Source organism: Tripterygium wilfordii, chromosome 6 (assembly GCF_013401445.1).
Source record: "Tripterygium wilfordii isolate XIE 37 chromosome 6, ASM1340144v1, whole genome shotgun sequence".
NCBI lineage: Eukaryota > Viridiplantae > Streptophyta > Magnoliopsida > Celastrales > Celastraceae > Tripterygium > Tripterygium wilfordii.
This window is the reverse complement of record NC_052237.1, coordinates 2945372-2968176: the sequence shown is the minus strand read 5'-3', so window position 1 is coordinate 2968176 and position 22805 is coordinate 2945372. Positions and strand designations below refer to the sequence as shown.

Below are 22805 nucleotides of genomic sequence, written 5' to 3'. Positions count from 1 at the left end.
TCTTCCTCAAAATGTGCATGATAATAATTATTTATATATCAAATCTGTGAACAACAATCTACTATTATTCAATGTAATGGCCATCAATGAAGCCATGCAAAGATCCAAACAGAATATATATATATATATATAAGTAATTTCTCTATACATACCTAATTTGCGCATTTAAAATATGTATTTACATCTTCATCGTTTATTTAGGGCATATGAAACACAAAGTAGTGTGTCCCACTTATTATTTCATTCATTCACACCTTTAAAAAATATACGTATTTTAAATGCATAATTAGGTGTTCATAGGAGAATTTCCTCATTTTATATGTATATAGACACACCAATAATTACCAAAGATGGAGATTTGGCTTACCTCAAATTGTTGACAAATTTGAGGGAGAATAGTGTGGGTGATTGTGTGCACAGGGTTTGCTGGTAACATACAAGATTACCTAAATCGAGGCTGTCTTGTCTTTAGGACTTTGAAATCTCCAATGATTTATGGGTTTTTAAATAATTAAAGATTTTTTTTTTGACTCTGGCTACATACATATCACACGATTTCTTGGAACCCTCTCACATGGGGTTGGGGAGTCCCTCTTGTGATAGTTTTTTCTCACTGTCATTTGTCAATTCAATATACTATTAATAAGCATGCTTAATTAATCATTGTATTGTGCTTCCATAAATAATAATCAAGAAATGCATCACATGTATGAATGGAAGATTGCAAAGACAGGACAAATTTGTGACATTTTGAGATGATAATTAAAAGTAGGTAAGAGGTTCATATCAAATAAATCAATCCAAAAATGTGTAATTGCTCAACCAAGCAAACTTTTAGTCGTTTCCAACAAATTACCCTCTCTTTTATTAGGTCCAGTAATTTAAAATCAGATGCAAAGTCTTTTAAAATTCAAAATATATCTAAAAATAGGGTTGAATTTCGTGCCCCAATTTTTTTAATCAATTTATCGGGCAAACTGTTAGGCGATCATGTAGCACATGTTAGATTAATCGTATTCTAAATCGGCACAATAAACTTATTTGAAGTGAGTAATTCTTTTCTAACAAAAAATGATAACATACAAGTTTGCCTTTTAGACATCGGATATGAGTATTAAGTAAGACCGTAAAACCTGCATATTCAAAAGTTTCTCCCAACCTAACTACCTTAGGTTGGGACTTGGGAGAGTGGACTGACGTTTGAGAAAATTCTATATATAACAAAAATCATATAGAAAAAAAATTAAGGGTAACTTGTCACTTGCAAACAACATATTTATAGTCAAAATTTAATTTCCATGTAATTATTGCATCATTTTTTTTGAAAATGATGTAAATATTGTAACATATGATGATGAGCCACTCATTGTAAATTTGTGATGGTTAGGATTTAGGAACAGGCCATTGAGGGCCCATGCATAACCCATCATGGGAGACATTATAGATACATTTATATCTATCTCTTTGTCTTTTCACTATGAATGGACAATATAGAGAATACAATGCTTTGCCTATTCTTCCACTCTCTTGCTTCACCCAATATTTAACCATCAATCCATAATTTAATTTTTAGTCTTCTTTACAAAATTCATTTTGGAACTTACCATGTGTTGTCCAAATCTACTTTTTCCAAGATCAGCAAAATACAAAATACCATATATTTGCTTCATTGTCCCATCCCAAGCAATTGAAGATTCTCAAAAAGTGATAACAATGCATGCACAAGAGTGGTCACACGTACATATATACGTACATATATATATATATATATACATGAACAAGATAATCTAGTCGTGAATTTATCTGGAGCAAAGTTATATGAACTCGAAAAGTTTTGAATTCGATTTCCATTATGAGTAATATTCTTATGACGACACACTGAGTTTTGACCCATCATATCATGTTGTAATGTGAGAAACTACTATTCGCCGAGCATGATGACTCGAATTGAGGTTCATATCAAAATATTATCGCTCTCCATTGTTAAAAAAAAATACATGTGTGAACTACATTTCTTGTCCCGCACGTGTAAGATACGCGGATGGAGAGGAGAGTGAAACCCAGCCAGCTGTAGAAAAGAACAATATATGAAACAACGTAATTTTGGTTACTTTGTCAAAGAAAGATTTCTTGGATAACTGGCCAAGGAAGAAAAAGCCATCACTCAATAATAATATCTTCCTTTCTTTTATATTCGATATGTATGCCCCCTGCCTTTACCTTTCTACGATTCTATTATAATATATTTCGTCTGCAAAGATGTTTTTCTTCTTCTTCTTATATATACATACACACACACACACATATATATTATGACTATTACATCCTTTGTATTTCTCAAATCATTAATCTTGATTAATGTGATTTTCTAAAATTTTTAAAAAGAAGAATAACTTGACCCATTAGCTCAATCGATAGGTTCATTTTGGACCATACAATTTTATTTTCTCAAAATGGGTAAAAATAAACTTGATTTATGAGGAAGGGCTATTTGGTAAATCCATCCTACCAATATATTCCAAGTACTAAAATGTGTACGGGATTTCAAAACATACCTTGCTTTGCATAATTTATATACTCACTTTCTTTTTTCTCTCAAGTTTCTCCTCTCCTTTAGCAATTGCATTCTCTCCTCCTCCTCCTCCTCCTCATCTCTCTTCTTAGGTAAGGCTGGGAGGTTGATGGATATTGAACCCTTGTGGACTCTTGGGGGGTGGTTTCTCTTATTCATCAATTGCATGGCTAAAACTGCACCATCATCATCATCATCGGAGACCAGTACTAAATCCAACACTCCTCTTCTTTTCCTCCTCCTCCTCCTCCTAGTCTTTGTTTTGCTCACTATTAGTCCTAAATCCAACCCCATAAACCCTACCAATTCCAACACTTTGCGGCGACGGCTTTTATCTGAACATCCATCGGAGTCATCATCGCCTACCACTGCTTCAACAATGAAATTGCACCCAAAACACGATGCTACAACTGCTCAGAAGTCACGTAGCAGAGAATTTGGAGCCGCGGCTCATGAGGTTCCAAGTGGTCCGAACCCTATCTCAAACAGGTAATTAATATGATTACTAATCAGCCATTAACATTGGGGAGGAAGCATCGATGGATCGATGTATTATTGTTAGCTGTTGTTGTTGTAAGGGTGAAGTTATTATGGTTTGTTAAGCAATTAATACTGCTCTTGTCCTCAGTGAGAGAGAGTAGAGGTTTGTTATTTTTCAATTTTGATTTTGTCGTCATCATATCATATATCCATCCTTAATTAGCTTAATTATTATTAGTTATTATTGTATAGCAATTAAGAGAAATATATATATTAATTAATATACTCTATTAATTTTCTATATTTTTAAATAATTACGTATTATATATGCTGTCAATATATAGTTTGATTTGGTTCATATATATATATGCACCACCACAGTGAGTGGATGAATTTTCTGAATTCTTTTATAGGACATTTAGTTGGTATTTAGAGGGTGGATTTTGGGAGGGTGAAATCCCAAACTCATTTCACCCTCTATTCTTCACAAGATTCTCCCTTTGTGAAGAATAACCAAACTCAGAAGAATTGCTATTCTCCACATGGGAAATAGTATATATTAATATGCACAAAAAACTATTTTACCATTATTAGTTCAACTAATACAATATAAAACATTATTTTTATTTGTTAAAAAGAAAATTTGTAATATATAAATTATACTATTAAAATTCTCACTCCTTATTTCTTATACCAAATATAGTCATGCTCATCTCACACTCATTTCACGCTCACACCCACACCCACACCCACACCCATTTAATCATGAACAAAATGCTCCGTTAGGGTTTTTCAATACAAGAGAGACCATTAAACATGAGTTTGAAACCAAATAATAAAAAAAGAAGCAGAGAGAGATAAGAAGGGAATCTAATGAGGGGTAGTACTGCAGGGGGGGTCAGATGTGTGTACAAGGAGAGGGAGGGGACCTTTAATTTGTGTTTGTTTTGGGACCTTTGGAAATTATTTGATGGTGGTTTGTTTGTTTTGGAGTTTGGCTTTTGTCTTGTGGAACACTAAAGTGAGATGCCACACAGTACAAACAAACTAAGTCCACCCATCATTTCTTAATTATTACATACACCTTCTGTTTTTTTTTTCTCTGCTGGCCTGACAAGTAATAGGTCTTGTCCCTTTTCTCCCTCCTCTCTCAATGGAAAAAATTGTAATCTTTTGGAAAACATATATAATTGCAAGAGTATATATATATTTTTTCTATGGAAAAATGTAGACATGGACGACTAGTATAACAACCTTTTTTGGTCGTCCCATGAGAGTATCCATCCATTGTGAAATGTTCGATTTGAACCATAATTACTATCACTCCAAAAAAATGCAACACAATTAATATATGGCATGTACTGTACACGAGTATCCACGTCAGTATCCCTGATAATAAGATAGAGAAAGGATTGTACAAGATCATCAGATGTGATGTTCAATGTAGTCCAATACTCCTAATTTATTTGGTGTTTGGGAGCAATAAATCTAATCACATTACACACCCAATAATTAATGTAGAATTACAAATATATATCAAACGAGAGGTGGTTCGATTGGATTAAGCATATGTGTGCCAAATGTTTGATTTCAACCGTAAATATATTTCTCTGCGATATTTTAAAAAAAGAATTACAAATATATGGTTATTTCTTTAAAAAATTAATAAACATATTATTGACACTTCTTTAATAATTACGATAATACTTTTAAGAGTTGAGAATCACCATTGGTAAAATTCAAGTTCTAGGGAGATTGGGCTTTGAAGTGGGTCAAAGCCTAGTAAATCGTAGGAGTTGAAAATTGATATACATGACCCATTTGAATTATTCCAATTAAATGGGCTGGGCTGGACAAAACCTTGCAATGATTCGTGACAGGTGTCAAAATTATGGACAAATCAAATATAGCGCTGCCAAAAAAAGAGGGTCAATATAGGTCCAAAGGAAGGAAACTGAAACTTACTTATTTCCAAATTCAGGTCCATTGGACCTGGGCGGCCCACCTTATGGGCTAGCCCATAAGAATGAGTTTTTAATTTTTAATTTTCAATTTTGAAATGAATGCCGTTGTATACTAGTCATAAATCATAATCCAAATAGGAGAAGGAGAAGGAGAAGGAGAGGAGTAGGGTTTTAGGGGCGGTTTAAACACAGCATAAATATTACGCTCCGTTTCTCTCCTTACCCGCGCTCCACCTCTCGTCGTCTGCCGTCCCTCTCTCTCCCTATACCCCCACGCTCTCGCTCGTTCGAGTTCATCTTCATGATTGTCCGTTGTTTTGGACTCTCGGTAACTCTCTCGTTCTATGTCTCTTCTTGTCCATTCTGGAATTTGATTTCCCAATGTTTCATACTAGTCGTGGAAAACTACAGTCGATAATTTGAATTTCTTTTCTCGAAATTCGCTTTTAGTTTGGCACTGTGTTTCAAAATCGATTTTTCGGTTCGTTCTCTGTTGCATTCTTGTTTTGTTGTGGTTTATTTTGTCTTCCTTCTTTGACAGTGGTTTATTTGTTTAGGAAAGTTGAAATCTCTGGTTAGAGTTGAATGCATTTTTGGTTGCTTCGAGGATCGTATGAGACGGGAAAGGTAGGTTATGGTCTGACCTAAATTTGAATTCAATTGAAACTCAGGCTATGTCCCGGTAGACTTCGAACTAATTATAAATTATAATAAGAAGTTACATAGTCTGAGTTGATTTCGACTAAAATCTGCCAATCTAAATAAAAGAATTCAATCAAAAGATAGTTACAATAACAACGTGACTCAATTTTGTTGCCTGAGATTCAACTTATGTTGTGGTACTTTTATGGCTTCCTTGGAGGCTTCCAACATTATCATTCCTGACAAGTCTTTCGTTAATCCAAGTTAGGTCATTGTTTATATTAGAATTTCAGGTGTCTTGGGCCCTTGGCAGTGGGCTTCTGATGGAGGTGTTCATCAAATACTTGAGCTGTTTCTTAGAAGTGGGGATGGAGTGCTTCAGTAGATCCTGAGCTTTGCCTAATCTGAGTGACACATGAAGTTAAAAGACAAAAGGTGTTTTTCCAAGCAATCATTACTGGTATCCAACTAAGTTTAGAGAGTAGACTAAGGGGAGTCACAGTAAAATTTAAGAAAAAGTTTTGCGTAGAAAGTATCTGAAGAGCAACAGGAGGATTTGTCTAAAGCATTTATGGATGGGGAGATCACAACTTACATCGAAGCTGACAAAAGCTGGTTTTGCGAATGAAAACATTGAATAGTTATGAAAAACATATCAATGCATAAGTGATAGATAATATCGTATAGTACGTCTAAGCGGCACAGGCTGCACAGCCGTTGTTTAGAGTGACTTTGAGGTGATGAAATTTATTAAAAAAGAGGGGCATGAAAAGCGAAGACTGTGGTTGTTGCATGGGTACATATGAAGTATCCAGTATCCATACTTTTGTCAATATTGGTCAAACTTTGAATTTTGATCTGCGGACGAAAAACTTGGAAGTAACTAGTATATAGCTTTGCAACCTAGAAAGGGGTCACCATAACCCCCAGACATCTACCAAAAATTGAATTAGTGAAATTTGAATTGCGAACCAGGTCATTCTTACATGCGTCAACCTTGAAACCAGCAGCTTAAGTTTTACCAGGCAATAATTCCGCTCAAACTCTTCGTGCAGCTCCATCTAAATCAACCAGAATGTCTCTTCGATTTCAACATTTGAGGCAAATTTTAAGGTTCCTGCCCTGCTTCTGCTGGGGTTAGCAACTTCTCTCTTTTGGCACTTAGATATTGTTTATGATTATTATTCAACACTGATAGTGTCATCTTTTTTGTCACAGGGAACCATTATCAACAATATAAGCTAGCCAAAAGCTTCTCGGCTCAATCTTTTGCCCTTCTGCCTCATGCATTTGACAAAATCTACTCAGGAACTGCAGAGAGAGGTTCTCATTCTCGCAGGTAGTTACGCCTCTATTTTTTTTTTCCCGTTTAATACTTTTAGTCTGGGTTCAATTGTATACATGCATGTGTGTGTGTGAGGAAAAAACAAAATCTTTTTTTTTGGGTAAGTAGAAAAACAAAATCATTTCTCCTCACGTTGGTATTTTTGTGATTTCTTTCTCTACAAATTGTCAATGTCTCTAGGTACTCAACAATACCCAAAGGTTCAAAACAGTCTTCACATGTTGATGATATCTTATCCTTCATCAAATCTGCTCTTAATGAACCTGAAGGTATTATGTGTATAATTATCTTTATCCATGTAACACTTCTTGCTGATATATATTAGTCGAATACAAATATATATACTATTTGCCTAGTGCACTTTATATGTATAAATTTTAATCTAGGGAAACGAACAGTTTAGATGCATATACTGCAAGGATATCCATTTGGAACCTTTCGTACATAAGCATGTTTAGACATAGATTTTTTTACTTAAACAATATCAAAGCGATCACTTTGAGGAACCAGTAATCAGGCTACATCAGTCTTGTATATAAAGCTTGTCAAATTGCTAAATTTTTCGTAGTTGCATCCGCAGGTCCTCACCATTGTTGGTTGAATAAAATTGAGGGAGATGAACAGTTTTCAAAGAGAGATGGAACCTTTATGGTACTTGCTGGACGGATCCTTGACAGTTCTCAAATGGTGGGTGGTGAGTTTTGTGACCCAGTAAGTATGTTTGAGAAAGTAAAGGCTCTTCAACAGAGGTAGAGTTTACGCATACTGAGTTTAAATGGTATACATTACATATTAAATAGTTGGTGTATTCTGAGGTAGTAATCTTTTGCTGTTGCAGGTTGCCTCATCTCTCTGTGATGGGCTTTCAGCCTGGTTATTCAATTTCCTCAGCCGCTGATAGAACTGATCTGTTTCAATTGATTATGAAGGAGTACATCACGTTTCCCATTTTATTATCTAGGAAGAATTTTTTTGAGGTGTGGAGGTAGCCCTATTAGAACTTGTGCGATTTGAGTAAAATATGATAATTTGCTTACAGGCTCTAGTTTCAATGAGATGATTGAGTTATTGAGTCATAAAGTTATGGTCGATGATTTCAGAAATTACATATGCAGCTCATATATGATATACATTATATATATATATATATGTATCTATATATACGACTAAAAACTTTTTTGCCTCTATATAATTGGAGAATGCTGATACTATATCTTTCTGTTGCCTATAAATTGTGCTTCTACTACTTTTAATTTGGCAACCTTCCTTGTGGAGGTATTTTTTTTTTCTGTTCAAAAAGGGTCCTTTGAACTCCCAACATTAGTCTTTGCTGCGAGGCATGGCCTAAGAGATGGGTAACAAGTTGCAAAGGAAACCCTTCGAACTTCTTCTTAGATGTATGGATACCAATTTTTTTTTTCCCACATACATATAGGACGACTTGTTGATCTTAGCTGCAAGATTGTCATTGTTTCACCATGCGTTTTGTTTCACTCGTTGGACAGACAGATGTAGTCATATTCCTCATTTTGAGATTCTCAACACAAGTTTCTCAATTTAATATATTTTCAAGCTAGCTCAGGAAACTTTTTAGATCATTACTTTGTTTCTGGATTTTGTGGTGTTATTTGTAAACGAGATTGAGTTTTGAGTTTCTTAGCTGAGCCCTTGTAGTGTTAATTTTTATGTAATTGTTTCAAATCTTTTCTTAATATAATCTTCACTCCTTTTCAATATAGGGATAAAGTGGCTAACCATGATTTTAAGGCATATGTTATGGTATTATTTCTACTTTTTTTTACAGAATTGAAGGGATTTTTGGAATATGTTTTGGGTGAATGCATTACAAAAGAAAGAAATGTTAAGGTAAACATGTATACAGTCAGAAAAAAGCCACAAATTGTTTTTGAAAGGCTTGTGCAGATAATTTTTGAAGTGTCCGGTTTATTAGACTTCATCAAGCTATCAACTGTTTGGAGTAGTTGATGATTTTGGGCCAACCGCTTAACAAGAAAATCAGATAATTATTTTTTGGTAGTGTCAGTGCCTCTTGTGTTGCTTTTTTTTAGTTTCCAATTATAAGTGTGATAATTGTACCGCTACAGCAACTTACTGCAAACTATTTTTGATTAGCCTAATTAAGCCAATCTTTGCTGATTTGTCTAGATTGAAAATGGCATATGCTTCATTTTATTTAAAGATTTCAGAAATCCTTTAGTTTTCAACGAGAAGAGCTTGGATGTTGAAACGCTGATTAAAGGTATGTGTACCAGCATTATGCCCTCTCTGTGTACAATTTCACATATTGACATGTTCTCCTTCTATTTAATGTTCTCACCCTTTCAATCAAATTGTTTGCTAAATTTTTATCCTAATTATCCTACTCTGTGTCTGTTGCTGTTGAATTCTGTTGAACATAATTAATGTTATCAATTTTATAACTTTGCTTTTGTAAGTGTGTGAATATGCATGAGTGCGAGCTACATATATGCTGGCGCACATACACATGCACATAAACACACACAACATTCGTTGTTATATCATTTTTTGCTCTTTTTTTGCAGCTGTCGAGGGGTTAAACACACAAGACAATAAAAACTTTAGTGCGCTTTTGCAAAGCTCTTGGGTAAAACTAGATGAGGGCCCTAAAGAATCACAGTTATGTTTTTCTATGCAGAACTTACTTCTTTACTTCCCAGGTATAGACTTTCTAGACAGTTCTGTTTATTTTCTGTATGTCTGCATCTGCTTGTTATGTCTTATAGATGCCACTATAGGGAATCTGCCCAAAAACTGAAAATTGATTTCTAATTCAAGTAATTATTTATTTATTTTTACCTTTTTTTTTGGTTTCTCACTATAGGGTATTTGTCCATAAAAATGGGGTTTTTAGTTGGGATTAGATTAAAATGGCAATGTGGTGATGATATTATTTTGGTATAGTGTTGTATTATTGTATAAACTGGCAGTGCATCGTATGCATGCATAGCCTCATAGGATCAGAATTCAGAAAAGAAAACCAAACAGAAATTGTAAAGATTTTTTTGAAAAATTTGAACCAATCTGGACCTACATTATTGAAAAACTGAACCAAATTAATTGAATGGACTCAGTTTGGTTCAGTTTTGTGGTTTTATTCGATTTCTTGCTTACCCCTAGGTTAGGTCCATTGAAGATTCTTACCCATCTTTCAAGATTAGACCCAGACTTCAAATCCGCTGTGACAAGTCAAACATATGCCTTTTGCTTATTCCTTTATTATGATGTGAGGTTTTTCTTGTTTTTAATGAGTTAAAGTTAGTGATCCTCTGTGAACTTTCTTTTACATGAGTATTTTTATGGTTATTAACTTGGTTGACAGAGATTCAAGTTTGAAAATGCCTTTTGTTATGTTTACTTCAAACTCGTAGTCCCAGTTTATTCCTGACCCGCTTCTTCCCCTCTCCACAAATCCATTGGAAAAAGGTGCGAATCAATTTAGCAATATTCATGGCATTCTGGCATTTGTCACAGGAACTGATATGGAAGCATGACAAACAAACTCTACTCACTGGTCATAGGAATTTTTTTACGAGTACATATATGATCATATATCATCTAGTTTTGAATATCGTCATAAAATATTATATAATTTTTCAATTTCTACACGCTTTTTTACAGGATGTATCTCCACAGATGAAGGTGGTGAACGCTTGTTTCTCTCTGACAGCAATCATCATCGCATAATCATATTTGATGGCAATGGAAACATTCTGGATTGTGTATGTATGAAATTTATATCAGTGGAGTTTGAGTGAATTGTAATGCAGTTTTTAGTTTTTCAATACCTAGTGGCTTATATGTGCAGGCATTTTTAATAGTGGTTGTAGACATTTTTGTTGATTGTCATTAGCTCACTGTATTATATATTTCAATCATTGCCATTCCTGTCATATTGACTTGTCTTGGTTGGTCTTTATATAATTAAGTGCAACTGTTTGGTTGTAATTGAATTGTGTGTGGAGCAGACAATGTCTGGCACATATTCCAGGTAACTAATTTGTCATTTGTCTCCCATTCGTGACATATGCTATAGTAGGTGACATATATAATTTTCATAGCTTTGGTTGACCTTCCTTTCTAGAAATTCAACTTGCTAGAATATCTACATATTCTTGCTTATGATTTTGATTGGTCAATTGAAGGCAGCACTGTATGCAAAATGTTTTTAGTGAAGTATAATGTGAATCTTAGGCAAAACAGTTCTAGCAAAACTATATGTTTTGTATTGATATATTTTGACTGCTTAAAGGAGCACTGAAATTAGGTTACAACTATCTTACGAATGACTGTAATTGGATCCTTTGTAATGTTTCATTTCAGTTAATAGTTTTTGCCCATTTAAAATTCTCTTGGATGCTTATATGGCTTTGTCATTTCTCGGGAGAGCAGATAACCTTGTGAACCTGAATCTTCAATGAAATACTAGAAGTTTGAACAGCTTAGGATGCCATATATTGGGTGGTTACCTTCCCTGATTACGGTACTACATTAGTTTTATTTATAATGCCTCATCATTTATGCATTCCTAGGTCAGCACCCGTGATTTTGGCACATGTATATGTTCTGTGTTTCTACCCCTATAAAGAATATATGGCATTTTGTGGACAAAGAGTCTTAGCCTGGCTAACAATTTGGCAATTCAAGTCTTGTCTGGTTCTTTGTAGCATATTTTCTGGTCTATCCCACAGTGTTGTATTACTATCTCGTCTCCTTTGTCCAGTCGTGATGTTAGTACATATAATTTGTCCTTTTGATTTTTATGACTCAAATACTTTGTGCCCGCTATGCATATTTTTTTATGAGTTGTTCTGCTCCACCATGAACGTTCAATTCTTATTTTGAAAGGACTTCAATTGTCAGCAAAGAAGTAAATGAGCCTTTTCATGGTGTACTATCCTACTCCAGTTTTCCGTGGCTACTTTGTTGTCGTCCTTCACTCAAATAGGTTACGCTAGTGTAATATCAACAATATGGGATTACTTCTTCTCATGTACAGGACTTTCTTGGTGTATAAGCTACTGAAATTTTGTTTACTAGTGTCCTTTGTACTTCAAAGAGTTGTGGTTTGAAACGAATCTTAATTTGCAATGTCCTTCTCCCTTATATTTGTTCTAGATAAAATGATGGAATTAAAAAAAAAACCCTAAACTCATACATATTGCTCTTTTATATGCCAGATTGGTTCTTGTCCAGGGTTTGAAGATGGCGATTTCGAATCTGCTAAGATGGCGCGCCCTGCAGCTTCGTTTTATGATGAAGATGATGATTGCCTATATATTGTAGACTCTGAGGTGCGTATTTAGACATTGAGACTTGTCCTAATTGTTAAAATCCAATTCACAGAAAACAGCTCTAATGCAGCGGTTGAATATTTTCAATTAGGCTGATGAGCCTGCTACATTCCTATTTCATTAATATTCACCTACATTAAGTTGGAATATATTGATCCATTTTCTCTTATAATCCTGTATGAGGGCTCGATCTTGCTTGAGCAATTGGCTACATCATTTTGTTTGAAGTTAAACTTCTTTTTTTCATTATAATGTGGAATAGGTATAACCGTATAAGTTGATACATCATTTTGTTTGTGGGTGTGTACTATACAATATGAGCGTAGCTGATACATTGAGTGCTCATTAAGTAATTGGCAATGACCAAAACTTCTTGTTTGAGGGTTAATGTACCAAAATGGTTCAATCATTCGTAAATAATTCTAATGTGGCTCCATTTAATGACGGGGACGTGGAAACAGTATTCTAGTTCCGTTATGTGTCCAAGGTCTGTTGTTCTTCCACTCTTAATTTATTTTTATTATTTTCGTTTTAAGAAGGTTCAATTGTTTGGAATGAATTTCTATGTAGGAAATGGATTATAGAAAGCATAAAAAAGGGCTGCGTTTAGATTTAGTTTGATGCTTTCTTTCTGAGAAGCTTGTTTTGGTATGTTGGTTCTGATCTACACATGGCCCAGTCACTTATTAATTACTTTCTTGGTCCCTTGTACTAAGAACCATGCCATCAGGAGAGCTGATTTGGTAAGGCGCGTTCTGGAGACACTTTATCCAACATCTGACGTCAGTAAAGGAAATGGTAGTTTATGGAGCTGGATCACCAATAAGCTGGGTTTCGGAATAAATGCTGTTAAGAAACCTGAAGAATTTGACTCCCAATCACTACTGTTTCCTTGGCATCTGTTGAAGTCGGGTAACGTCTTCATAATTATTAATCGAAGGTAAAGTATGCATTTCTTGCTACTATTTCCCTATCTAAAGTAGACTTCAAATGTGGTGATAAGTTTTTGGGATAAATATCAACAATCCTTTTATACAATTTCTTTTTGTCCTTAATCCTTATATTTTTCGAATACGTGGAACCTCTCCAAGGGTTGGCCACGTTGGATATATTAGACTCAACTTTGCACAGTAGCCCCAGAATCCAGATAGCAGCAGTCATCAGCAAACCACTAGTATCATTTTAAGTCATAGTCTCATAGATGTACTATATGAGATTTGAACCCAGGACCTCCGAGTTTACTTGCCCAAAGGTTTTTTACCCTTTCCATTGGGCTGCGCTGTTCAAAGTATTCCAATTCTACTAAGGCATAGAATTGTATTTCAATCTATGAAATGCAGAGTATCCAAAATCTTAGAACAGAAGTACCTAATTGTTAACTTTTTTTACTTTTTTTTTGGATTTACCTCATCTCGAACTTTTAATTCAACATTATCAACAAATTCATACTCATTGTGCTGTGTTGTACTAAATTCACTGGTACAAAATAATTTATTCCCTTCAAGTAGTTAGGATCTTTGTCTTTTTAGGCTATGATAAGGTTATTACAAAATATTACAGGAGGAAAAGCAAGAAGCATCAAGGGATGACAGGTGGAGGGTCAAAGTGTCAAACACTCTATTATTATCTTGAATCTGTGCGGTTTACTTGTTTATTGAGTATTTTCTGGTTGTATCACTGATCTGATTCTATCAGGCTATAAATTGCTGAAACTAGGTTTATCGATCTTCAATCTGTAGTAGTTCTTGAAGAGCTTTCATTACTGAATTTATGTATTTTAAACTAGGTTTTTTGCATCTTTAAAATAGAAGTGAGAACTAATTTTGTGAACGGTTGTAGATTTTCAGTTGTTTAGTCAATAGTTGGTGCAAAAGATCCTCTAGTGGGAGGTGACTGTTCATTCCTCCGTCCCACATTGCTTAGGTGGGAAGCGGGGAAGTGCTTTCTATGGGCAAGCCCATCCTTAACTAGCATGACGCATTTTAAAAGTTGTGCGGGTGTGAGGCCCAAAGCAAACAATATTGGGCAGGCTGGGCCTGTATCAGTAGCTTTCTTTTTTGATAGAAAGCCAAAAACATCGCTTAGGTAGGAAGCCATGAAGTGATTTATATGGGTAGGCTCATCCTTAACTACCATGACACATTTTATAAGTCGTGCCGGGTTGAGTCCAAAGCGAACAATATTAGGCTAGTGGGTTGGGCCTGCATCAATAGTTTAATATTTCAAGTAACAAAATTGTTCTGAACTGGCCAAAAATCATGACTGTACCAATGGTTTTCCTCTATTGAACCATGCCACTCCATTTAGCAGATGCTAAACTATATCAAATCATCCAACTATTAACGTGAATTCATCATTGCTTAGCTGGATTTCTTTGTTCTTTTTTTTTTCTTTTCATCTCGTAAATCTTTACTCACTGGCGGTCATGAATGAATGTAATTTGCAGCTTTGAGATGTCTTGGGTCATGGATGTGGCTTCGGGAGAGATAAAACAAATTTTCAAAGGTGTGAATTTTATTTGATTGATGCTTCTTTTCTCTTTCACGTATATGTCAACTAATTAAGTCTAATGTGAGCGTATCAAAATTCTAAAAGGATTTCCGAAGATTTTGGAGTTTTGTGGAGAGATGATTATGGAGAAACTATCCCTTTTGAATCAGATGCCATGTGAATGGTTGGAACAGCAGACTGATGGTTGCTTTTTGTTGAAGGGGTATCCATATGCTGGTCTTATATCTTCCTTCACCACCTTCCAAAATCAAATAGTCATGTGTGACACAGGTACCAAGTCATAGTTGCTTGCACTAGTTTTACTTCTTTGGTGTAGTTAGTGTCTGTGACTCATTTATTTTCATGTGTGTTTTGTAGTTGGACAGAGGGTTTTGAAACTGAGTAGAGAATCTGGAGTCTGTTCAGATTTCCAGTTTTCAAACTTTGGGATCCTTGGTTTACCTTATTGGTTTAATGTTCCTTTGGAGAGAGTTTATGCTGCGTGAGTGTTTCTACTTTTGTATAGGAAATTTGTACTTTCATTTTGTTATTTGTTTAATTCAGTTCTTTTTCATTTGAATTTTTCCTTAATTCTTTTGATATTGTTTGCTTAACAAACTTGAATTCATGAAGTTTTCAGCCGTTCATGATTAACAATGTGTTATGTTTCCATTTTTTTTGGCTGACAGTGCCAAAGGCCTTTGTGTTGCTGAGACTCACCATCTTCAACGCATTGATTTGTTGCCAGGTTTCACACCGTCTATGATTGGATTGATTTTAGCACGTTACATGAACATTGCCTAAAATGTTGAGGTCATAAATAATGCAATTTGAATTACTCAACTTCTGAGTTATACCACTTGCTTAAAGATCAGTCAACCCTTCCCATTAGAGAAAATTTAGAAAAATAAGAAAACCTCGATTTCTTTCCTCATAACCATTTTGCTTTTCATTGGTCTGTCAGTTTGCTAGTTTGCTAGAAGGATTTTCTGAGACAAGTATATGCAATCTAAGAGGACTAGTATATACTCATTCACAGTATATAATCATCTGTTTGTAAAGTGGCTTAGAACCTTTCTTCAGTTGGTTAACCTTGCCTTACATAAATCATTATGCCCACTCCCAAGTTGCTAAAAGAAATAATTATGCCCTACTTTTTTTTTTCTTTCATTTATTGGTTCACATAGTGAAAATTTTTGGAACAATTCAAGGACTGATAATGTCAAATTCTTGAAATTTTTCCAAATTTTGAAGCTTTCGGTTCCTGTATAAAGATTTAATCAGGCTAGCCAAAAAGATGTCATTTTTTGTAGTTCCTGGTGCTGAAACACACTTCATCAGTTGTTCACTTGATTACATTATTTTATCAGCTATTTCTTGTATGCTGATATTGCACAATAAGCAGCTATGGTGATCCTTGAAGGTGCTTTGTATGGCAGGTAGGGTTGACATGCAGTTAAATGTAGATATCCCTTTGGATTTCGAGCTTATTGAACCATTGAATAAAAGCTGCATATGGCAACAGGCTAGAGGGGCTGCTACTGTTTTTACTGGAGCTGAGGGTGTTGTGGGATCCACTGAGAAGGTTTACATGCTTTTCTTTTCCTTCCTTTCTACACACGCGCACACACAGATCTGTTTATAAATGATGAACGCTAAAGACAACTAGTTAAAACACCCTATAAATTGTCAAACAAACCATGTGCACAAGGTTTCTGCAGTGGAAGTGGGGTCAATGAGGATAAAGGCACACAGCTTATCCCCACATGCAACTTTACCTGCACAGGCGCTAACATATACATGTATTTCATGCCCGTGTGCTCTATTCTTAGGAATTGATTTTATGGTTTTATGTAGGTTGGTGTTGCCCAGCAGTTTTATGACGAGTTGGATAATCTGGCCTTCTCAGACCCCGTAGAAGAACTAAATGTCGCAGATACTGATGCCATTTCAGATTTGAAAACTCCAGATGACTTAGTTCATATTGACTGTACTGTCAATACAAGTCCTGGAGAGAGTGAGGTATGCTTATCTTCGTCCCTTTCTGTGTTTCGTAAGGTTTTGCATTTCTTGCTCTTGACTTTTGATATGAGGTTATTAGAATATAGTTGAAATTTAGCTGCTCTGCCACAGTTTTGATTGTTTTTTAGACAATAAAATAAAGATATAAAGCATCCACAGCTTTTGGACAAAATTATTCTTTTTCAAGTAGCTGTTCATTGTTGGTGGTGGCTCGAGACCAGCCTTTGATAAAAATTAAAAAGAAAAAGGTATGTAAGTAATTAGGGAATGACACACATGGTTCGAGGCTTGGATCCTAGGGTTAGCATAACAATTGTGCGAGGGACGAGAGGGAGGATTTCCTAATTCCTAGCAATAAATTATGGCGAACAGAAGGCGTGCTAATCCTGAGCCATAGTAGCAGACCATCATTTACTTTTAGCATGTTCTATCCTTCATTAGTTCAGTTCCTTTGGCAGGCAACATGATGAGTTTCTGTTGTGCATCACTATTTAGTTTTTGACGTCATTTCTGATGTTTTGATTCTCACAGGTGATTATTTCTGCGGCTTTGTATCTAAGGCTTAGAAGTCCCAATTTAAAAGAAGAAAGTCAAGAAAAATATGCGGCAAGAATAGCAGATATTTTGAACCCAGATGGAGGAATAGACAGAGACTCATGCATCGCGTTCTTGTTAAAATCGAAGCGCGATTTGAGGGATCTCATTTTCATGAAACCTCTTCATGTTCGGATAAAGCTGGTTTGTCTTGGTCACCCGAAAGCACATGGTAATTCAAAAGAAATCGTGGTAACTCACTCTTCAATTAATTTCGGTAATATCACTTGACACAAATTCATTGCCTGTGCACAACCAAAATATTCTGCTTTTGTAATTTTCATTGTTGTATTGATGTGTGCGCCAATTCTTTGAAATAAATGAATTGATTAGAATGTCAAGTTTTGTTGGTCAACATTGAAATTCGAATGAGAATCACCCTATAGTAACTTTTTAGTTGAAGTGCAAAATATATGTTGTAATTCATGAACTGTTGTATCCCAAGAGTTGATATTCTTGTGTCAATAAATTACATATTTGGCTTTCTAATTTTACAGTGGTGTGAATTTGTAACATGTAGAACTCACATGTGAATTATCTCTGAATGTCTAAGCTTACATGTTTGACTTTCAAAAACTGGACATTATTGGGTGAATTTGGCCGTGTTTGTACCTGCCAAACGCATTAGTTTTAGCCTGAATGCATCGTATTTGGATAAAAAAAGAAGTGTTTGATCGAGTGGTGCATTATGGTATTATCGCACTGTGGTGAGTTCAAAGCTGAAGTTGCAAGGAGTTGTTTCCACTCTCGACGTAATGCAATTGAATGTATCTTCCACATCAAAGCAAGATTTTTTTCAATTTTGCACGAGCCAAAACCAAAATTGTCAAAGCAATGTTTTTTACACGATGTAGGGCTTATGTATTCAAATATTGGAAACATCTCCATCCTACCTACTATATTTGCATATCAAAATAAAGAAAGCAAACATGATTATTAGTCACCCTAGCATTGAAAGGAAGCCAATCCAACATTCAATAATATCAAGTATAAAAAATTCAACACTTGAAAGACCGTATAAGGGTTAACAGGTTAATCACTTTTTTCAGCTCCAATGATGAGTTAATGGTCATATAACCGATTTGATAAATAAATTCAATTGGGCCCCAGCCCACTTATTTTCGGTCAAACTGGGCCTACTCAACTGCCAAAACTTCTCACATTTTACACCGTGCGTCCGTTGCCTTCGTTTTGAGGATTAAAACGGATTTTTTTAAAAAAAACAATAATTATCAAAACCGACCTCCACTCCCAGGTCGCGCGAAAGAGTATTTTTCTTCTTCTTTTGTTTTTTTTTTAAATTATAAAATAAAATTGTAATCCTCTCTTCATCAGGTTCTCTCTTCAAATCTGAGCATCGCCATTGAACATCGATTCAACAGTCCTAAGTCTCAGGCCAGGTACAGTTTCACGATTAAGCTTTACTTTTCTCCACCTTTTGCGTAGTTTTTTTTTTTCTCCGAATTTATGTGCCATTATAATTCCCTTGAAACCTGAATTGCAACACAATCGGATGTTATTGGATTTAATTTAATGTGCCCTAGTTCATTCCAGATATCTTGCTCGATATCGTGCTTCTATTTACGGCGCAATCGTCAAAATTTTTTTTTAATTCTTGTTTAGTTTTTTAGTTTTTTTTAAATTTTTTTTGTTTTGGTTTCATTGATTTTAGGTTGCTTTTGCTTTATTTATGACATGCATGTATGGATATTCCCCTTTAGAATGGATTTTCGATGCTGGAATATTCTGAAACTGGAGCCTGTGTGCATGTCTTTCTTTTTCATTCGAAGATTAAGGGAAGTTTGATTTGATATTGGATTCAAAAGATATGAGGAGAGAGGTTTGGAGATGGATCACAGGTTTGATATACATTGTTGCTGTTGCGGCCATATGGATAGCTGCCAGTTTTGTTGTTCAATCGGTTGTAGAAGCAGGTGTTTCCCCGTTTCTCATCACATACATTTGCAATTCATTGTTTGTGGTGTACATTCCAATAGTTGAAATCGGGCGCTATTTAGAGGATACATATGGTAGTTTTTTTCCCTGGAAGAATAGAAAGTGTGAACCCGAGCAAGAATTGGGAGAATCAGAACAGGCCGTTCTTCTTGGAGCGGGTGAGCTGGTTGCAAAAGTGGAGAAGTCAATGACTCAGGCAGAATTTGTGGAAGGGGGACAAATTAATCAGTATAGAAGTGTTGATTTGAGGGGAGAACTTGTATCAAATGAGCTTGACTTGCCTGATCAAATTCAAGTTGATGAAGATGCTGGTAAAGGCATTGATGAAAAAGGGCGGTGGACACGTGCAAGAGTGGCGAAGGTCAGCCTGCTGATATGCCCCTTTTGGTTTTTGGCGCAGCTGACTTTTAATCTATCTCTGAAGTATACTACAGTAACGGTAAGAAACTAAACTTATGTGTTGCACATGTTTCTTCAAATATCAGAAAACTACGTTTTCATTCAGTGTTTGTTTTCTTTTCCTTATTACCTTATTATCTGCAGTCAAATACCATCTTAAGCAGTGCATCCAGCCTTTTCACATTTTTGGTGTCTCTGGCATTTTTGGGAGAGAAGTTTACTTGGGTGAAGCTTATAAGTGTTCTTCTTTGCATGGCGGGAACCATAATTGTCAGCCTTGGTGATTCAGGAACGAGTTTAACTGAAATTGCTTCAAGTCCTCTTCTTGGAGACATTCTTGCTCTTGTCTCAGCTGGATTGTATGCAGTGTATATCACCCTTATTCGCAAGAAGTTACCTGATGATGATGGAAAAAATGGTCATGCCAGTATGGCTCAGTTCCTTGGATTTCTTGGGCTTTTCAACCTCTTCATTTTCCTTCCTGTTGTCCTGATACTTAATTTTTTGAAGCTTGAGCCCCTTGGTGTCCTTACATGGAAGCAGTTTGGCCTAATTGTTGGCAAAGGTTTGCACTATATTGTTTCAAGATTTTTAGTTGTTGTCCTTTTTCTATGCCTTGGTTGCCATGTTGCCACTAAATACATTGACTGCATGTACTGTATACATCCTGGAATATATTTCTGCAAAGCATGTGTTAGTGCACAACTCTTTTTATCCTCACCCTGCCTTTCTCTTTTTTACTCGAGCATTGACTTTTTCCATTCCGTGCATATTTATTTGGAGGATGCTGATGTAGTAAGCTATAATTGATGGTCACAATTTCTTAGGGAGAATTTAATCTTTTATTAGCACTTGAGGCACACACTTGGTCATTGAGGCAGCCTTTGTACTTGTAACTTCAAGCATCTTTCTCTAGGAACTACACTGAAGTCTATTTTGTCCTTTTCTTCTTGCTCAATGTCTTCTAACTTCTAAGGTGGCATTTAGACCACAGAATCCTCTTCAGCGGTATGGAAGCAGGGCGAGAATTGGGCAATGCTTTTTTTTTTTTCTTCTTAAATTAGTAATAGTCCCATTCACCTTTCTGAGCAACAGCTCTTATCCCCCCGTAGCATTCCTATCTATTCATTTTTTTATTCCTTTTCTTCTGACTGGTCCTCTTAAAGTTTATTTTCATTTGTAATCTGCACTGTACAGATTCATTCATTAAGGGGAAAAAAGGTGATGTGCCAGTATGACTTCTTACCCATGACACTGTGGGAAGTTTCTATGTCTACATGAATCTTTTCTGAGTTTCAATTTGTTTGTATGAGATTGTCTCCATCAAAACCCAGTAACCCCCCACTATTGGACCATCTGTTTGAGATGTGATACATTCGGAAGAACGCAGTCAGAAAGCTCCTGGAGTTGTATTCTTTGACCCTTTAGTGTAGATACAACCAAAGTTGGGCCATGTGTTTGTTTCATGATAAGAACAGTGGATAGAGAACTATTGCCTGCCCTCCTCTGTCCCCAGCAAGGGGGTGTAAGGATGAAAGTAGCACATGAGAAATAGAAACAATATCTTTGGAAAGGAAACTGAAATAAAAAAACTGGTAAATCCTGAATCATATCCTTTTCAAGAATAAAACGTTTTAGAGCATATTTGGCATCAATGAATGAAAATTTAGGGCAAAATGACCGCATTTATGAGATAGGATGTAGTATGTGAGTGCCTAGACGGTACATGATACAAGCAGGGGAAGCAATCTGTCTTTGCAGTCTTTGTTCCGTTTAGAGTCTGTTCCTGTTAAATACATGCATTGGTTGCCCTTTCGACTAAATAATTATATAATAAGGAAGCTTCTTTTGCAGATACAATTGTTTCCCCCATGTAGGAAGTCAGTTTGTCTGTGCCCATGAGATGTTGTTTCGGTGCCAAATTCAGAAAGAAGGCACTAGCTCTTCTAGTTTTCACATACATCGAGCCTCCTAAATGATCTTTTCTGATATATGTCATCTTTTGGTTTGAAGTTTGAACTCTGTTGCATGTATTTAGAATCACTTCATGGATTTGCTTTCCCCACCACCATCTGATGATAATGATTTCTTACTGTATTCAGTTCACTTATGTATTGCTCAAAAGATATATATTTCACTTATATTACTTTTGGAGTAATAAAGTCACTATAATACTTTCTCTCTGTGATGATTCTGAAATTATTTTTTGAAATTTTCTTTTCAAAATAATATTTAACTGAGGCTGGATGATCTGAATTTGGTTACTCTAATATTGTTTTTCCCTCTCCATGTACTCATGTAGGTTTGTTAGATAACGTGCTGAGTGATTATTTATGGGCCAAGGCGATACTTCTGACAACCACCACTGTAGCAACGGCTGGTCTTACCATTCAGGTCCCATTGGCAGCTATTGTTGATTCGCTAAGAGGTCATGCCCCACATCTCACAGGTTACCTTGGTGCTTTAGCTATTATGACTGGGTTTGTCGGCATCAATATTCCCCCTGATGCTTGTGGTGGCTCAAAAGAAGCCAATCTTGAGTTGGAGAATGATGGGATGGGTTTTACTGATCAAAACCATGCCTCTTTGGTAGGTCAGGACAGTGCTGCTACCTGTTAGGCTGTGGAGTCGTGACGCTCTTATGTTTACCTGAGGTAAGCCTGTTTATATGATGTACCATGTACCATATCCTGCCATTCAGGAAAAAAAGAAAAAGAAAGGGAATTGTAGTAATAGCTCTGCCTTCCAACTCTTTAATATAAGCTCATAGATGTAGTTTGCAGTGATGTGACCATTTCGTAAATGCGACGCAAACTGATCATGTGCTCACATTTTAGAGAATGAAATTTGAAGATCGATTGTTGAAAATAACCATGAATAGCTACAATCTCGAAAAGTGTTGTCCTTTTGACTGAATCAAGGGCAATGAGTTAAAAGTTAAAACCAAGAGGCAAATCAGACTTTCCTTTCTTAAGTTGTTAATTATTTGTGGTTTCGAACTTAATTGC

The 22805-nt window shown here is 35.7% G+C and overlaps 3 protein-coding genes across 12 annotated transcripts; all 3 read left to right on the top strand.

Annotated features, from left to right (window-relative positions):
* The first annotated feature begins 2550 nt into the window (after window positions 1-2550).
* On the top strand, window positions 2551-3353 carry LOC120000785 (CLAVATA3/ESR (CLE)-related protein TDIF). The gene has a single exon (XM_038848917.1). The coding sequence runs from the start codon at window positions 2682-2684 to the stop codon at window positions 3063-3065; it is 384 nt and encodes a 127-aa protein (XP_038704845.1). The 5' UTR covers window positions 2551-2681; the 3' UTR covers window positions 3066-3353.
* Window positions 3354-5145: 1792 nt separating this feature from the next.
* Window positions 5146-17931, top strand: LOC120000365. Of its 8 annotated transcripts, none has more exons than XM_038848423.1 (20): window positions 5146-5344; window positions 5579-5643; window positions 5944-6093; window positions 6714-6794; window positions 6877-6997; window positions 7184-7272; window positions 7584-7752; window positions 7842-7980; window positions 9170-9263; window positions 9568-9702; window positions 10664-10764; window positions 12223-12336; window positions 13053-13276; window positions 14783-14841; window positions 14932-15117; window positions 15205-15328; window positions 15516-15574; window positions 16266-16411; window positions 16684-16848; window positions 17380-17931. In XM_038848423.1, exons 4-20 carry the CDS (start codon window positions 6734-6736, stop codon window positions 17671-17673), a joined length of 2280 nt encoding a protein of 759 aa, XP_038704351.1. In that variant the 5' UTR covers window positions 5146-5344; window positions 5579-5643; window positions 5944-6093; window positions 6714-6733; the 3' UTR covers window positions 17674-17931. The 8 variants fall into 8 exon arrangements, with proteins under 8 accessions (XP_038704351.1, XP_038704347.1, XP_038704346.1 ...); XM_038848419.1 differs by having other exon boundaries at window positions 5574-5643; window positions 5952-6093; XM_038848418.1 differs by having other exon boundaries at window positions 5574-5643.
* Window positions 17932-18703: 772 nt separating this feature from the next.
* LOC119999432 (uncharacterized vacuolar membrane protein YML018C-like) lies at window positions 18704-22668 on the top strand. Of its 3 annotated transcripts, none has more exons than XM_038846994.1 (4): window positions 18704-18842; window positions 19164-19837; window positions 19942-20362; window positions 22100-22668. In XM_038846994.1, exons 2-4 carry the CDS (start codon window positions 19271-19273, stop codon window positions 22414-22416), a joined length of 1305 nt encoding a protein of 434 aa, XP_038702922.1. In that variant the 5' UTR covers window positions 18704-18842; window positions 19164-19270; the 3' UTR covers window positions 22417-22668. The 3 variants fall into 3 exon arrangements, with proteins under 3 accessions (XP_038702922.1, XP_038702921.1, XP_038702923.1); XM_038846993.1 differs by having other exon boundaries at window positions 19115-19837; XM_038846995.1 differs by having other exon boundaries at window positions 18760-18842; window positions 19233-19837.
* Window positions 22669-22805: the final 137 nt, after the last annotated feature.

What these genes read in the sequence shown, in the direction of transcription:
- LOC120000785 (XM_038848917.1), top strand. Translation starts at nt 2,682, where the DNA reads ATGGATATTGAACCCTTGTGGACTCTTGGGGGGTGGTTTCTCTTATTC.
- LOC120000365 (XM_038848422.1), top strand. Translation starts at nt 6,734, where the DNA reads ATGTCTCTTCGATTTCAACATTTGAGGCAAATTTTAAGGTTCCTGCCC. An exon ending in TATATATTGTAGACTCTGAG is followed by an intron (nt 12,337 to 13,052) that starts GTGCGTATTTAG and finishes CCTTGTACTAAG; the next exon opens with AACCATGCCATCAGGAGAGC. An exon ending in AATAGTCATGTGTGACACAG is followed by an intron (nt 15,118 to 15,204) that starts GTACCAAGTCAT and finishes TGTGTTTTGTAG; the next exon opens with TTGGACAGAGGGTTTTGAAA.
- LOC119999432 (XM_038846994.1), top strand. Translation starts at nt 19,271, where the DNA reads ATGAGGAGAGAGGTTTGGAGATGGATCACAGGTTTGATATACATTGTT. An exon ending in TGAAGTATACTACAGTAACG is followed by an intron (nt 19,838 to 19,941) that starts GTAAGAAACTAA and finishes TATTATCTGCAG; the next exon opens with TCAAATACCATCTTAAGCAG. An exon ending in TGGCCTAATTGTTGGCAAAG is followed by an intron (nt 20,363 to 22,099) that starts GTTTGCACTATA and finishes GTACTCATGTAG; the next exon opens with GTTTGTTAGATAACGTGCTG.